This window comes from Triturus cristatus, chromosome 5_2, assembly GCF_964204655.1.
Source record: "Triturus cristatus chromosome 5_2, aTriCri1.1, whole genome shotgun sequence".
Lineage (NCBI taxonomy): Eukaryota > Metazoa > Chordata > Amphibia > Caudata > Salamandridae > Triturus > Triturus cristatus.
The window spans coordinates 794555624-794573649 of record NC_140588.1 but is presented as its reverse complement, the minus strand read 5'-3'; the positions used below and the strand labels follow the sequence as shown (position 1 = coordinate 794573649).

The 18026-nt window shown below is 43.8% G+C and overlaps 1 protein-coding gene across 1 annotated transcript in view; it reads right to left on the bottom strand.

Annotated features, from left to right (window-relative positions):
• The window catches only part of LOC146829275 (integrator complex subunit 6-like), a 319223-nt gene that overhangs the window by 9602 nt on the left and 291595 nt on the right, over window positions 1-18026 (bottom strand). Inside the window, exon 16 of the mRNA XM_085607922.1 lies at window positions 7495-7872. Coding sequence (XP_085464048.1) covers window positions 7495-7872 — 378 coding nt within the window. The remainder of the gene's footprint in view (window positions 1-7494; window positions 7873-18026) is intronic.

Below are 18026 nucleotides of genomic sequence, written 5' to 3'. Positions count from 1 at the left end.
GGGACCAACGTCTGGGCATACCCGTCCCACGGGGGGTGACAAATGCAACAAGAACAAATGATGGACAGAATGCAGAACAATGTCATACATTCACCCCAGTACAGAGATGTGGGCCTAAATCCAGTTTTTTGCTCACCATGCCATTCCAGTTTGGACCCTCCATATGCAAATCAGTCTTGACCCTGCGCCCAATAGGACCAGTCCAGCCCGAACTGCCAGGCCAGGTCCTCCCTGGACTGGAAATAAGCATCCTAGGACCGGTTTCGGGCTTTCAGCCCTCATCAGCCAGGATAGCTTGACTCCAGTGGCATGGAGACACTGGACCAACGTCTGGGCATACCCGTCCCACTCGGGGTGACAAATACAAAAAGAACAATTGATGGACAGAATGCAGAACAATATCATACATTCACCCCAGTACAGAGATTGTTTCTTTTGCATATGTCGCCTAAGTGGGAAGGGTATGCCCAGACGTGGGTCACGTGCTCACTACACCACTGGATTCAAGCTAGCCTGGCTGATGAAGGGTGATGCCCTGAAACCGGTCCCAGGATGCTTGTTTCCGATCCAGGGAGGACCTGGCTTGGCAGTTCGGGCTGGACTGTTCTCACAAGGAACAGTGTCAAGACTGATTTGCATATGGCTGGGTCCAAACTGGGGTGGTATGTAAATGTAAATGTAAATGTGTATGCACTTATATAGCACCGAATCACCCCTAGGGGTATCTCAGCGCTGTACTCATACCGCTGAAGGAACCCTTCCTGGCTTTTCCGTGTGAAGTGTCCATTCCTGGGCACCCCCATGGTGAAGCCAGGCATCCCAGCGCTGTTGGGGCCGTTGTGGAGATTAAGCAAGCTATTGCCCAGAGTTGCAGCGTGGGACCCATGATTAGAATAAGCACTGAGGCGAGAATATCCGGTCCGAGGAATTTATAGCCCGAGACCCTGCCGCGGCGGGAATCGAACCCTGGTCCCGGACCAGTGCTCTGCATCGAGATCGGCCGCTCTAACCATTGAGCCACACTTCTCCACGGTATGGTGAGCAAAAGAATGATGGATTTAACCCAGATCCTTGTGACTGGGGGTGAATGTTGGCATTGTCCAGAATTCCGTCCACCAATTGTTCTTTTGCACCAAGTCTATCCTGGCCAGTCTGTCTCTGTTCCTACCCTGCTAGATTATAGTGCATCGGACATGTATATGGACTTGAGTTGTGTCAGACTCCAAATTCTGGTCAGGAAGAAGTCATCTCTGGATCACATACAAACAACTGATGGATCTCCTTTTACTTCGGCTAACGAACTCCATCACGGTTCCGCTCTTAGTGTCCTTAGGCAAACACAAGGAGATGGTTGCTCTTGATCTAATAGTGTCCCATAACTATGGCATAGTGCTTGGGATGCCGTGGCCGGAACAACACAATCCCTATATTGATTGGAAGACTAGAGTCGTATCTCCATCATCACAGTTGTGCTGTTGTTAGGACGGACAGGAGTTATTAGGCTCTTGTGGTACAAGAGCTTTCTGAAAACCAGTCTTAAGCTACTATTGGTCAGACGTTGTCCATTCTTATGGCTTACCAGCAATTTTCAGACATGTTACAGAAGCCTACCTCTGTGTCTCGCCCTCCTTGTAGGGATTCGATTGGGCCATCTCAACCATACCCAGAGCCATAATTCCCTGGTAAAATGAACTCTCTGACCTAGCACAACAAAAAAGGGTCTGATGGAATATTTGGATGAGAATCTTGGGAATGTCTTGCTTGTCTGGTCTACAACAAGTGAAGGGGCTTCTTTTTTTTCTCTGTCCCTGAGAAGTCCAAAGAGCTGAGACCCTGCGGCTTCCCAGCCCATATGTTGAGCCTACCCATGTATTAACAAGACAATATTATGCTTGAGTAATCTACATACCATACAGAAAATGTGAGCCCATAGCAAGCCACTTTAAATATATTAATCTACTTCTCTCTAACTAGTGATGTCCAGAACTTCTATTAATTCCCCAGTCTGTTTACTTGACAGCTAAAGTTCAACACAACAAGCCATTTTATCACAGTGGTATCTTTTTTGTCACCACCGGGATTTAATGTACAAACACAAATTTATATCATAGTGAAGGGCCTCACGATATTCTTAATCAAGGGACACTCCTTTGGCTTTTCGCTTGTATCCCTGCACTATCAAACATTAAGTCTAAGTACACAAGTTGGTAAAATGTATTTCTGCATACTCTGTATCGTACAAGTGTATGATTGATTCTACAAGAATGCTTTGTTTCTCTTCATCAGTGGTCTCTCAAATCATCTGCTTCCACTTCGTGGTCCTAGTTACGATATGATGAAAAATGTGCGGTTGAACAACAAACAAGTTAAATCAGTTTTAAGACATTCGCAAGGCCATACTGCAGATGTTATTGGATTACATTATGTCATAATCAACTGCCATGCTAAGGATTGAAGGTCATGCCAGATAAACCAGTCACCATGACTGAGCTCCAGTCCTATAGACCCCAGACAAGAGAACTGTAGATGGCTCCCACAGTCTTTGGTCTTATCTTAACAACATCAGTAGCATTTAAGAATAACATCTAGAGGTCACCCAACAGGCATAAAATGAATGATAACCAGAGCCTACTGTCAGGGAATATTGCAAGGATCAACAAATTTAGAGCTTCATACGAGTTTTCTAAATCATTACCAGATTTTCTGTTTACAAGACCCATAGCGCCAAGACGCCTCGGCATTCAAGCGCTTTATAAACTTTATCCTATCCTATCCTCGGGGGAAGGAACTTCAATATATTCCAAATTATATGACCTGGAATAGGGCTGCTATTGAACTATAAGAAAGGGGCTGCCTGTGAGGGAGGCTGATGACCTTAATTTCCTCAACAAGGGAAATGATAAAATGGGGGGGCATGGCTCAGCAAGATGGCGGAGTAGATGTGTTCCCTGGAGCTCCCGTTGGCTTCAGTAATCCGGAATAATCCTGAGTGCAGAAGATAGCAATAAATCTCATATGTAGATGAGATTCCCTCACTTACCTTGGTGCCATCTGGAATCCCGGCATTGCTGAAGTGAGGCAAAAATTGCGAGCTGAGTCGGAAGGCGGCTGACAGAGACTGCGGCCATCTTGCGTCTGCTACTGGAGGCCTGTGAGGTGCAACCATGGCCGTGCGACTTGGAGAGCGGCCTGTCTGTCAGAAGTGATGACGAGCGGAGAGGGCAGCCGGGGGTCCGCGGGAGGAAAGAGATTCCGGCCAACTGCAGACACGACGTCTTGGCGGTGGAGGCCTGGTTTCTCTAAAAAGAGGTGACGAGACGCGGGGGCGGCGGACCAGAGCGGCTGGGCTGAGCGCGGCAGTCCCGTGCATGACGGCTCCACAAAGCAGCGAAAACTCAATTAGCCAGTTGAAGTGGACCGTGGGGGCCGGGTGTGGTTTCACAGAGGCAGCACCTGCCTGTGAACCGACCCAGAGGTTAAAGGGACAATTGCGAAATGCCGGAGCTGCAGCAAAGGAAGTGCTTGCTTGGGTGTGGAGGCGCCCGGCACCCGACGCTTGTACTGGCAGACGCAGTGATCTCAAGTGAGAGCCTCACGAACTGCCAGAACGTGTAGAGCCCCTAGGCAGGACAGGGTGCCATAGTAATGTGTAAAGCTCTCATTAGGACCAAGGCCTGGCGCTGAAGTGGCCTGGAGACCTGTACCGGAGGAGAGTGCCAACACAAAGAGACTGAGACACTAACGTGCATCAGAGGTGGGCAGTAGACGCGTACAATTGGGTAGAAGTTAAGCGCGGAAAAGGATTCCAATATAAGAGGGCCAGATAAGAGAAAGCTTTCCCCCCGGAGCGTGTTTTCCTAATGCGGGGCATAGAGAGAAGAGATTTCACCCTGGACCGCAAAGGTCTGCTCTGCAGCTACTCAATAAGTTTCTCTGCCAGATATCTGGGACCTCTGCCATTCAATGATTTGTGCACTATGCAACAAATCTTGAATGTAATTCTCTTGCGTATGGGAAGCCAGTGGAGTGAGCCTAAGAGGGGGAAGAGCGGCTGTTCAGGCCGGCATATTCTGAATGAAGCGGGCTGCTGTGTTTTGGACAACTTGGAGTTTGTTTTAGTAGAGACTCACTAGTGGCGGCCAAAAGGGCATTACAGTAGTCCAGGTGGCTAATCACTAGTGCCTGTACTAGGGTTATCCACACTTAAAGTGGCAGTAAAGGGAAGACTCTGCACAACAGACTCATAATATGAAAGTAGGTGGCAGTGGTAGCCACTACCTGATCTTTCTTAGTGAGAGACTGGTCCAGGCGAACCCCAAGATTTTTATCTGACGACTTGGGGGTAGGTGCTACACCCAAGTCAATTGGCCACTAATATGGGGACCAGATCACCTGGGCTTTACCAAAGAGCATAATCTCCGTCTTGCTCGTATTCAGCTGGAGAAAGTTTGCAGTCATCCAATACTAGATGGCTTTCATACCCTCAGAGAAGCATGCTTTGGTAGTATGTAGGTCGTTATTGAAGGAGATGAAAAGTTGGGTGTCATCCGCATATGAAAGGGGGGCCACACGGATGTTAAACAATGTGAGGCTCAGACAGGAGCCCTGAGGCAACCCTTGTTGAGCTCTATGGTGCGAGATCTGAAAGGGCCTAGAGCTTGTGGGGCTTGTAATTGCTATTGGAGCAAATGCATGATTAAAACATGAAAAAATTTCTGAGTTGGCTATTAACATCTTGTTAGCTGTGCAATGTCATCTGATGAAGTCTTTATGACTAACAAATCATATACAATGTACCATCTTTACAATGAATTCCTGGTTAGCCAATAAAAGAAATCACATTTTGTACCATCTTAATGCATATGGCTGTGCCTATTTTTACACATCACACTTAATATATAACTAACTGGATAGAGGTTAATCTGCATTTGATCTCAAGCCTTATCTTTAAATTATGCATTCTACAGTTAATTCAGAATGGTTAAAGGGTTAAAACTTTACCTGACAAATACAGTGGTGGTGATTTTGGGCACCATCCTCATTTTACCATCAATGACTGTTGTTCTGATACTATAAGAGGTTGTCCTACTTCGGTCTTAACTGTTGCTCATTGGTGTGTTTTTGATCGAATCTTGTACATTTTTATTTGGCTGAGAGGATATTTTAACTGATTAATGCATAGGTGCTAAAATGAACTCTGTTTTCTTTCCTTCCCCTACAAATTCTAATTTTAAAGACTATAATTTCTTCTGGATTGAAGTGTTGTAAAACTCTTCAGGTGTTTACCTCACCCACATCCTCCAACAAGGTCTGAAAGCAGACACTCTTCTGCTTTGAAGAAGCACCACAAAAGCAGGGGCCACATCTTTGTTTGTAGTTCTTCAGTGGCTGCCCACTGACAAACGAGTGACATTCAATGACAGCTGCACTGCTCATAGAGGCAGTCCACTCCTGTCCTCTCTTGTAAGATGTTTGATCCTGGAGTCTCAGATGCTCCTTGAACAAACTTTTTATTATGACCTATATTTGAGGTTTTTATACAAACTGGATGGGTAGTTCAACTACAGGCCATGCAACTGTGGAACACTCTTCAACATCTACATGGCCCCCCTCGCCGCCATTGTCAGACAGCATGGGCTCAGCATTGTATCCTACGCCGACGACACCCAGCTCATCCTCTCGCTCACGAAGAATCCCGAAGACACCAGACTCTGTTTCCAGGAAGGAATGAAGAACGTGGCAGCCTGGATGAAGGACAGCTGTTTGAAACTCAACTCAGAAAAGACTGGAGTCCTCATCCTCGGACCCTGCACCTCCGCCTGGGACAACACCTGTTGGCCCGCCGCCCTTGGGAATCCACCCACCCTTACAGACCACTCACCAAACTCGGCATCATCCTCGACTCCTCCCTCTTCATGAACCGCCAGATCAACGCCGTTGCCTCCACCTGTTTCAACTGCCTGCGCATCATCCGCAAGACCTTCAAGTGGATCCCACATGACTGCAGAAGGACCAACACTCACGTGCTCATAACCAGCAGAGTGGGCTACGGCAACACACACTACGCTGGGATCAATAGAACCCTGCTACACAAACTCCAAACTATCCAGAACGCAGCAGCCAGACTCATCCTCGGGACACCGCGTCACGAACACATGACCCACCACCTACGAGAGCTCCACTGGCTCCCCGTCGAGAAGAGGGTCACCTTCGAACTCCTCACCCACGCCTACAAATCCCTCAACAACATCGGACCCAAATACCTCAACGAGAGAATATCCTTCCACGTACCCAAGAGGAACCTCCGCTCCACCGACCTTGCCCTGGCAGAGGTCCCCCGCATCCGCAGAAACAGAACAGGCGGGAGAGCCTTCTCCTACATCGCAGCCAAGACCTGGAACAAGCCCCCCCCCCACCCACCCCCCGCCCCCAGCGCCTTGAGACCCTCACGGGTGAGTAGCGCGCTTTACAAACCCGATTGATTGATTGATTGAACTGGACACCAATCCGAGATCATGAAAGTCCTGTAGAATATCTCTCAGAAAATGAAATTAATCCCCCATTTATATTCGAGTACTAATTACAATTTCTCTTCTGATTTGCACCCTTCTCATTCATGGTAGCCATGCTCTTTAGAAATTAACATCTTCCCTTCTGTGTAGCTCTTGCCGGAAATTCAGAAAAGGTTAACACTTGATATTTTTAGAGTTCTGGTGCAATTATTCATTACTTTGTAAATTCTAAATTCTGGCAATAAGTACTGCCACTTACTGGTACCAGCAACCTGGAGAGTTACGATGCACAACTTTCCAGCGGACCTATGATCCCCTTGACGTTACATGTCTTTACTGGCACACTGTTAAATACTCTAGTGATAACTTACCTTATTGCTCTTACGGCCACAGGGATTTACTACAGTATTTACTTTGAAAAGCTAAATGAGGGCACCAAAATAAGTAAGAGTCATAAGAAGATTATTTGTTGGGAGGATCAGGACTAAGAAAGGATTTATTCTCTAAGCAAATGTTTTAAGTGCTTTGAACTGCCTAACAATAGAAGAGACAAGGTAAAAGCAGTAATACATTTAAAAGAATCTTGGAAGAGACACAGGAGTAAAAATATAATATGACAAACAATAATATGCAAGGTGTTCACAGTAAGAACTTTGCTATATAACAAGACATGAGCAGACGAGATGGGTCTGGCAGTACTTACATACCATGAACATCCAAGGAGTAATTTGTACTAAACGCACCTGAAAGACTTATCCTAGGAGCGAGTTAGAAAATACTAAAGCATTTGCAAAAATTCAAATAGTGTGCCTGAAAATCAAAGTATTTTAGCCATTTATATTTTTGAACGCTTGAGCAACCCCTATCTTATTTAATCACGAGAGTCAATATAATGTGCTGATCAGACGGATCACAAAGGAAGCGCGCAGAATGCAATATCATCTTTTTCAATAGAAAATATATATATTGCTTTTGTACTCACTTCTTCCAGGCTTGCGAACTTCCTTCATCACCTTTATTTTTAGGCTGGCATTAGTTCCGTCATCAGCACTTGCAGTTTCTTGCAATGAGTTTGTCGCTGCTGCTCCTGAAGCAGTCTGCCCCTCCTTTTCCTGGTAACCCACCAACGCATCGCAGGTGTCCAAGGGCCCTTCTTCCAGCCCATTGACATTCAGCTGGCAGTCTAGAACATCTTCTCTTAAGCAGTTCGAGTCACCTGGAAGATAGCCGGGGGCATTTGGCGTCGCACCATCTGACTCTGGATCAGCAAACGGGTGGGTTGCTTGTGGGCGCAAAGCATCCATCTCTAGCTCCAGTGATTGGCTGCGTTCATCCTCCTTTTCATCATCCCTGCTGGAGTCTAAAATAAGAATATGCCACAAACATACAATTTATGTTTATAGTTTTGAAATGTAATCAGGAGATTCAAGACACATAAGCAGATAATGATAACATTTATTTTATTTCACATGTAAAGTGCCAATTACAATTGTAATGTTCTCCTGAGGTCAGCAGCGTGTGAAAAAAACGCAGAAAGTGCAGGCTTAGCAACTAGTGATGTGCAAAGTTGCAAATGTTCCTTTGCAAACGTTTATAGAAAAACTGGCAAATTTCATGAGGTTCAGAAAGATTTTCACCTCATGATGTCCGTGTGAAAACAGTTACTTTTGCGAAGACTTATTCCGCACATACCGAGCATTTGTTATAACTTGGTTCAGCAAAGGCCACATTGCGCAGAAAACAGCATTCTTTTCCCGCACAACGCTATTGCAGTATAAAACAGTGTAAAAAGTTAAACATGCAAAAGAATAAGTCCGCATTCGCCATATTTGGGTAATTTCTCGGTTCTCTTATAAGTGTTACCCAAAACCTAGCTCTTGGATCCTTACCGCATCCCTGAATTTCATTATAATGTCTCGCCTGAAAGGGGTATTGTATCCAGTAAAGGGCTGGGAGCCCGCCTGTTACTTACCATTTACTGGCTTAATTATCATTCTTTTTAGCCTCCTGCTGATTTGCCACCATATGCCCCATCCTTTCCTTTCTCCAGCCCCTGAAGCAAGTACTACGTGATTTAATTTGATAAGTGTCCTTCCACTGTTTGCACTCTGATTCAGTCCATCATTTCCACTTCCAGGCCACAACGTTGGGTTGCTTTTAACGTCTGTCCTACTGGTTTATTTGTTGTCGCCTTAAATTGTTTTGGAATTAATTTGGTGCTTTTTTTTTTTTACACACCAAACAAATAGCACAGACTAGTAAACCAGTTTCTGACTTTGTTTTAGTTTGGCACTTCCTTTTATAGCACCAAACAGATTTCACGAAATATTAAAACGGTCCGTGTGACTGCATGTGTTTATAAGCTACACCTCTTCTCTGCGTATACAAAGTATGCGCCTGTTTAAAGAATACACTAGTCTGAAACCGGCCTCCCATAGTCTTTCCAAACAAGCAGTCCAGTAACATGCTTCAGGCCAGGCTGCCACTAAGCAAAATAAACATTTTGGACACATCTTGGCATTTTAAAGTGCCTCAATTTTGTGCAGCGCTGCAGTTAAATATTCCTGTGCATCAAATGTATTCCATCTCTTGTCTGTGCATACACAGCATGGGTCTGTATAAAGTGCTTCAGTTTTGTGCAGCACAGCAATTACTCAATTTCTCCTTAAATCCTGTGCCTAAATCCTCATACTCATGCATTCCACCAAAATTGCTTTCAGGTACCCAATATTCACATGCACTTAGGTGCAAGAGAAATAGCCTAATGGACACAGCTAAAATCCACTCCAATCTACCTCACTCCACTCTGCTGCAATCTACCCCAATATACCTCACTCCAATCTAACCCACTCCACTCCAATCGTCCCCACTCCATTACAATCTACCCCAATGCACTCCAATCTACTCCACTCCAATCTACCCCACTCCACCCACTCTACCCCAATTCACCCAAATCCACAACACTCTAACCTACCCACCCCAATCTACCCCACCTGACTCCAATCTACCCCACTCCAATCTACCCCACTTCTCTCCAATCCACCCAAGATACCCAAATCTATCCCACTCCACTCTACCCCAATCTACCTACTGCATTCTGCTCTACTCAACTCCAGTTTACCTCAATCTATACCACTCTACTCCAGTCTACCCCACTGCACTTCAATATACCCCACTCAGACCCAAACCACCCCACTCCAATCTACCCCACCCCACTACACCCACTCAATCTACCTCACTCCAATGTATCCCACTCTAATATACCTACTCCACTTCACTCAACCCCATTCCACTCCAATCCTCTCAAATCTACCCCACTCCAATCTGCCCAACTCCACTCAATCTACCTTAATCCACCTCAATCTACCCCATTCCATTCCAATCTACCCCACTCCACTCCACCCCAAAAGATACCTATTCCCATCTACCCCACTACACAGCACTCTAGCCTAATCCACCCCAATCTACTCCACTCCATTCCAATTAACCCTCATCTACTCACTACAAACTATACCACTCCAATGTACCCAAATCTGCCCCACTCCAATCTATTTACCTCCAATCTACCCCACTCCACTCTAATCTATCCCACTCTACCCCACTCTGCTCCAATCTACCCAACTCCATTCCAATCTACTCCACTCTCCTCCAATCTACACCACTCCAATATACCTTACACCACTCCACTCCACCCCATCCCACTACCATTTAGCCATGCTGAACAGCAGTCACACGGATTAAACACATTCCCAAAGCCAATAGCTCTTGTGTGGGCAATGCTTGTTATGGTTTTTGTTACCCTTACTTTCCAATCTGGCCTGCTCCCTTACAGTCGCTTTCCTTTTTAACTCCTAGTTACTTTTTCCACCTAGTAGTTTTTTAGAACTCTCCTCCAAGTCCTCTAACCATACATGGTATCACCCAGGAGGTGGGCTGTCTATTTTTTTTTTTAGCCTTAACATTCCTACAGTGGAGGCAGGAGAGGCAAACCAGGGACTGTAACCTCCAACAATAAAATAATCTCTGGGGTAAACATCTGCGGTGGCACCTGATGTGGTGGGTCTGTGGCGGGAGAGGCACCTGGAGGAGAAAATCCCAGGGGGGACATTACTAAGAAACCAGATCTTCTGCAGAGCGTGGTGATGGAGCTGCACACATGAGATGTCAAGCTAGAAGATGGTGGTAAGTAACACTTGTTTTGCTTACGGTTCATTTTCGACAGGCTGAGCCTACTCTTCCTCCGCCCACTCTTAATCAAAAAGGAACCAAATCCAGTCCCTTTAAGTACTAACCTTTTTGTTTTTTTTAATCCTCTTCCTGGAGGGTGAACCGCCTAGGAAACATCATGTAAACGACAAGTAAAGTTCCATCAATGCCTGCCACTCCCAAAGGGAGAGCATGGGTAATACAACTGAGATGAGGAAGAGAGGCGCATAAGTATAATAAAGATTACTGGTAAGTAACCCAAGCATTACCCATACACAGTTGTGTTGAACAAAAGTGCTTAGAGAAGCCCAAGTCAAGGACTAATAGATATTAAGAATGGAAATTCCACAAGTCAAAGACAATAAAGCAGCCACGCATCACATGAACGTCCTAAAACAGGAAGCATAACTCCACCAAAATAATATACCATGGAGACAGCAGTGCGTAGGGGCACATTTCTTGTCTCTGCTACTAGCAACAAGTAACATAGTATTAGCCAATGAGAAAGGAGGACAGAGAATCTGAATAACCACCTCCTGATGAAGATGGTAGCCAGAGAAAACTTTAAGCAAAATGTCAGGAGAGACATAAAACCAAACCTGCTCTGATTTTTGTAATAGCTTTGGTACATTGCGATTTGTTTTTTTTTACAAACGACCACAAATAACACTTAATACATCTGGCCCATAGTTTTAATGTTGAAGTTGAAAAAGGTAAGAAGACAAAGATGGATGGAAGGTCCATAAGAAAAAGAGTTAAGAAGAGGAATGAGGGTACAGAAAGGGTTGAAAGGTTTTTTTTTCCAGAACTGATACACTATCAACCCTTTTTTTATGAAAACGCATTCTAGGCAAGACTTGACGCTGAAACATCAGACTTCACTTTCCGTAGTGTTCAGTAACTCTTTTGGTTTTTCCATTACAACAGGAAGTAGTATACTTGCTGACAAATGTTTACTTTAATGGTACTTTAACAACATTTATTTTGTATTTCCCTCAGCAGGAGCCTGTTGGTATGATGGACAAGTAAGCAGGTGATGGACGCCTTCCAACCACCAGCTTCAGCAAGAGGTCTTGTAGGATGCCAAGAGGATGGGATCCGGGCCTGTTGGGTTTGGCCAACGAGCAAACCTTTTCAGCTAGCAGCTGCAGGAAGGCAATGCTGAATCCCCTACTCGAAGTAAAGTCTGCCACTGATGCCAATCCCCAAGTGTAGTCGGCGTACAGACTGGGCAGGCGTTTTCTGTCAGCTCCTCTACAGCAAACACAGCCTATTGAAAGCCTGGTGGTCAACTCCCTGTCCATCAGGAGACCCTTATCAGTGGGATGGCGGAGTAGTCAGAAAATGCCTTCTGCTTGGGCAGTAGAATCATTTTTAATTCAACACGTTTTTGCTGTAACCTTTCTGAATAGTCTTCAATACATTTTGGACTCCTCTTTAATATATACTCAATATTATATTACACTTTTTTTAAGTTCATAAATTTTAGGTTGTGAAAGGGAACATCTTTTATTTTATGTTTCCCAACAATATGAATTTTCTCTGCTTGTTTGTACCAAGCAATATCTTGTGTTTTTCAGAAAATTATTCCTTGATGAGGATCAATAATTACTGGTGTGTTTTCCATTGCATTACTAACCTTAGGTCAAGAACACGTAAATCAACACGAAATTCTCCAACAATAATTGTAACAATTATGCACGTTCAGAATCATAGAAGCTCAATCATAGAAAAAGCAATGAGAAATCTGCTTTTTTTATTCAGACAATATTTTCTTGCACATGAAAAAGATGTGTTATCACTAAATAAAAAACTAAAATAGATCTCAGAAGCTGAACTCTGAAAAGCATTCAACCTTGTTCCTGAGATCTTATTACGTCACCATTATAAATTCTGCCAGACCCATACCATTCATAGTTCTGCTAGATAGATCTATGTCAGTCTTACCCTGTATCTAGCCGCATCCTTATAGACAAACATACTTTTTTCTGAAAATAAGAAAATAATATACTAATGGATTTTATTGTCATAGGAGGATCTGCCTGTATAATTCCAACATCTTTTGATTCCCATCTCAACACTGTATTTTAAATGTTACAAATTAGTATGCTACCTGAGGAATTTTTTGATTCGCTACAGATACCTGGAAGTAAAACCGGTATGTCCAGCTGAGCCTGTGAAGAATCCAAGATATATTTCCTTTTAAAAACAGTAAATATCCCACCTACCATGAGATCTGTAAATGTTGAAATTAAATTCAACTACACATCACAGTTTACCTTACCTATCTCCAAAGCTGGGTTCATATACACAGTAAATACCCCAGAGAGATTCACTGCATTTCTTACACATTTATTAATAATGTCACTTATATCCAAATTAATCACGATAGGGGTCCTCACATTTTATAAAAATATCTCAGTTTATTATTTTCAATTATCACTTAATGAGAAAAACTAAATAAATAATGACAAATACTTAAAAACAAGACAGGCTACATATTCAGAAAAACAAAATACACAATTTACATGTACATTATAAAAAGAAAATATTAAAAATCATTGTCGGCTCATTAAGGCATTGCATAGAGGGAAATAAGCATAAGATCAGATCACAATTATAGGCCAATCAGTTACTGAAAGAGTCAACATTTCGGCCGTCTTAGTGAATTAACAGGACCATCTTCAGGATCTGCATGTTGGCCCACAAGCAGTTCTTGTTTAACTGCTGAAAATAGATTTTTGACAATATTATATACCACTATCATCAATTTTCATTACAACATATATAGACATATATTTCCTATTTTAATCATTAGTGCAAATCTTAATTACAATTGCAATGCCTAAAAATTCTTTATATTATTATCAAAGACAACGTTTGTCATACAATTATAGTGGTCACTTAACTTACTAACCACCATATTCATGGCATGAACAGGACCCTTCTACACAAGCTCCAAACCATCCAGAATGCCGCAGCCAGACTCGTCCTCGAGACCCCATGGCACGAACGCAAGACGCAACACCTTTAAAACCTACACTGGCTCCCGGTCGAGTAGAGAATAACCTACAAGCTTCTCACCCACGCCTACAAATCCCTCAACAACATCGGTCCCAAATACCTCAATGATAGAGTCTGTTTCCACGCTCCCAAAAGAACTCTCCGATCCGCCGACCTCGCCCTAGCGGAGACACCCCACATCTGCAGAAGCAAAACAGGAGGAAGGGCCTTCTCCAACATCGCAGCCAAAACCTGGAACGAGCTCCCGGTCAGCATCAGACACTCCCCTAACCTGCACATCTTCAGGAAGGCCATCAAGACCTTGCTCTTCGACTGAGCCAGAGTTGCCAACACCCCCCCGCGCCTTGAGACCCTCACGGGGGAGTAGCGCGCTTTAAAAACCCCATGATTGATTGATTGATAATATATCAACACAATGCATGAATTATTTCACTTATTTTCACAACCGAGATATCTGTTGCAGTAAAGCACCTGGATGAAACGGGAAGGGTTTCACACTGTTATAAAACGTAGACATCGAAGTGTGCAAAGTTTAGTTTGGTATGCTCGGGGTGGTTGCTAATCACAGTTATGGTCAGTTTAAAAAACTACTGTAAGGACACTCTCCACAAGACAGATGTCCGAAACAGAAGAAGAGAAAGGAGCCGGTCTGCTTTTTGCGGGAAGAATTCCCATCTGCCTAATACTGGACTTTGGAATGAATTGTCTCTTTATATTAAAAGATGCTCCAGGTGCTAATCAAGATATCTTTTTGCTATCCCTCAAGGACAAAGATCCAGGGAGCTTGTTTGTCTGTTGAAACTTATCTTCTGAAGTAGGATAATGCAGAAGCTGTGTCCACTTGAAAGAGAACAGTAGACAGTAGTAACTGGACAATTTCTCCAACCAGCCCATGAGAAACATCTCCAATGTGTCTCGGAAGACCAGAATGAGTATTGAGAGGGTTTGAGCTGCTGGAAAGAAACCTGCAAATCTGTGCCAACTGTACAAATTGTTGTGGGCTTGACCAGAGGCTGTGAGAAGTCTTGCACAACTTGAACCTCTGGCCTGATGTCTCCCACTAAAGAAAATGAGAGATTAGCAGTCCACATTTTGCCCATTTTCTAATTGCATCAGTTGGCTACTCGATGGTGGTGGTATTTGTTTTTTTTTCTTCCAATTAAGCCGTGGCATTACCACAACTGACTCGTAAAAGGAATAATGCCTGTAGAATCCACAGCGCATAAACACAAAGATCAACAATGGCATCCATGTTGCAGGTTGTAGTTGCAAATGTAGGGATTCCAAGGGCATGGATCGGTGCCCTAACAACTGAAAATCATCATCTCCTAAGCTGACTAAAGGTACAGTGGATTTTGAAGCCAAACTTATATACTCATTGGTTGTGCTTCTTGTGCCATCCATAACTGCAACTGAAGACAGTCCATTGACCATCAGAACTAAGGTGTCAGCCCTCCTCCCCAAGACATGCATCGCTGTTGAAGATGGGGGGACCGCAACATTGAAGTAATCTTGCTGACGGATAAAGCACATGGATGTGTTCCTTCTGGCAGTATTAGCTGGACTTGCAATCACGAAAACATCAGACTCAGGGAGCACAGAAGCCCAGTTTCCAAAGGCTGATGGTATTAAATGTGCAGGTGATCTTTTCTGGAATACAAAAATAACTGTAATTGGTAGCTACAAAAACCCAGTTGGCTTCCTCTCAAAAGAATGGCCAATTCGCAATGACCAGACGCCAGGTAGGATAGAGGAAGAGGTAGTTGGGTAAAGTTTTAGTAGTGTCTGTGCCACTTTATGATCAGTAAAATCATGTTTTGAAAAGAAATGTCACTGTATGATTTGAGTAGTATCAAGAAACAAGGACTGCCCAATAAACACCTGGAACCAAGGGGCATATAATCAAATGTGCAACAATGGTTGTTCGTTGAACAACTGAACCAAGGGAAACGCTACCCAGTCATCATTTAACAGAAGTACAAATCATAAGTAATTGAAAAGAACAGAAACACTTGTAGACATTATCCCAAATGTATATCTCTATATAATGTAAACTAAAGTGAAAACACTCAGTACTGTGATAACACAGTAAGTGATAGAGAAACAGTGCAAAAGTGTGGTATCGCAGCAACTGAAGACATCCGGACCATCATGGACAAAGGGGAAACCGTAGCTCTCATCCTGCTCAACCTCTCCATGGCCTTCAACACCATCACCCACGGCGCCCTCATCTCAAGACTCCACAACTCAGCAATACAAGACCCCACCTGAGATGGCTTGTCCCCTTCCTCTCTGACAGAAGCCAATGAGTCAGATAACTGCTGTATACCTCCGAACCCAACAAATCAGACTAAAGCTGGACACCTCCAAACCCAAGAACCTCATCTGCGGAGTCCCACAAAGGTCATCGCTGAGCCCTACCCTCTTCAACGTCTATATGGCACCACTCACCATGGTCTACATGGCACCACTTGCCCAGGTCATAAGATCCCACATGGTCTAAGAAGATGACTCTCAGCTCATCCTCTCCCTCGCAGACAACAACCACATAAACAGGACGAACTTCACAACCTGTATGTCAAGCATGGCAAACTGGATGAAACAGAAGTGCCTAAAACTCAACACTGACAAAACAGAAGTCATCGGGAACAAGAGCTCTCTGTGGGACTGCCCCTGGGGCGCCAACCGAACTCGGACTCATGCCTTTCCCTACAGACCACGCCATAAACCTCGGAATCATCTTGGATAAAAACTAATACACACAATAACCAACTGGGTGAAAGCCGTAGCGTTTTCCTGCTTCCTCATCTTATATATGCTCTTCAAGATATTCAAATGGCTCCCAACAAACACCAGACTCACAGTCACCCAGGCCCTCATCACCAGCAGAGTGGACAATGGCAAGGCACTCTATGCCGGTATCTCAAACTATCTCATACAAAGACTCTAGATTACCCAGAATACCGCCACCAGACTCATCCTTGACATCCTCGACATCGCACACACCACGCTCCACCTCAGAGAGCTACACTGCCTACCCATCCAGAACCGCAGCCAATTCAAATTGCTTATCCACGCCTGGAAAGCCCTCCATGCTGGACCTGCCTACCTCAACCATCCCCTTAACTTCCACCATCCAACTAGACAACTGCGCTCAAACATACTCTGCCTCTCACATATACCATGCATCCGCAGAAGCAAAGCAGGAGGACACTCACTTTCCTACATCACTGCCAAAACTTGGAAATACCTTCCTCATCACATCAGGACCTCCCCATCTCTACTTGAGTTCCACAGAAACTGAAGACCTGGCACTTCAACTAAGATCTACAATCAACCTATACCTCTACTCTACTGTCTGGATAACCCCTCGGGTGATAATTGCGCTATACAAATCCTCATCACATAACATAGTGTATATAATATAATAGGCAATCGAACAATGAAAAATTCAAGAAACATTTGTCCAAATGTCGGATCCTTATGATTAAGAATGCAAACAGTTCATGAGCATATTTAGTTTCCATTACCCTTGTCGTCAATGGCTTTTCCATCCATGATGATTTTAGGGTCATCATCAGGATATAAAATATTCATATGATACAATAGCAAAAGCAAAAGAATGTCTGCAAGCAAAAATATAGTACCGGGCTATTAGTAATTGAATTACTTTATGAATGGGGGGGCATGGGGACTATTAAGGCCGGAAAAATTATAACTACTTACTCACAAGAGCAGAGGTCAAGGGTACAGTCTGTAAAAAAAAAAAGAAATAATGTAAAGGGTAAGTAAGTAAAAAAAATAATCTAATATATGGAACTCTGCAACCAAAGTAAAACAAGAGCCTGAGTGAATGATCACCGGCTGAGGATATTTGTAAAAACTCACTTCTGACCCAATGTAATCACAACATATTTCCTTGAAGGTGCAAGTCAACTGCATAGAGGTGAAGGAGTCAAAGAGGTCTACATCAAAAACTATTTGTGTTTTAAATCACATTGTAATATCGAATGAAGCAGTGCGATTGACTGGCATGTATGCAAAATCAACTTACATTTTGGCTGCAACGTAATTACATTGTGGGCATCAAAACTGGGGCGAATTAGTGCTCAGGTTATGCACAAGGGTTCAAATAGTTGGGAATTCCTAATTGAAAAAAGAATCACTAAATAATAGTCTATTATGGCTTTGAATGCTCCCACCTGCATACGTGGGTGTGTTTACCTTGAGGGCAGCAAGAAGTCGGCTTCGAGTCAAGCGTGTCTTCACATTCCATTCAGTCGT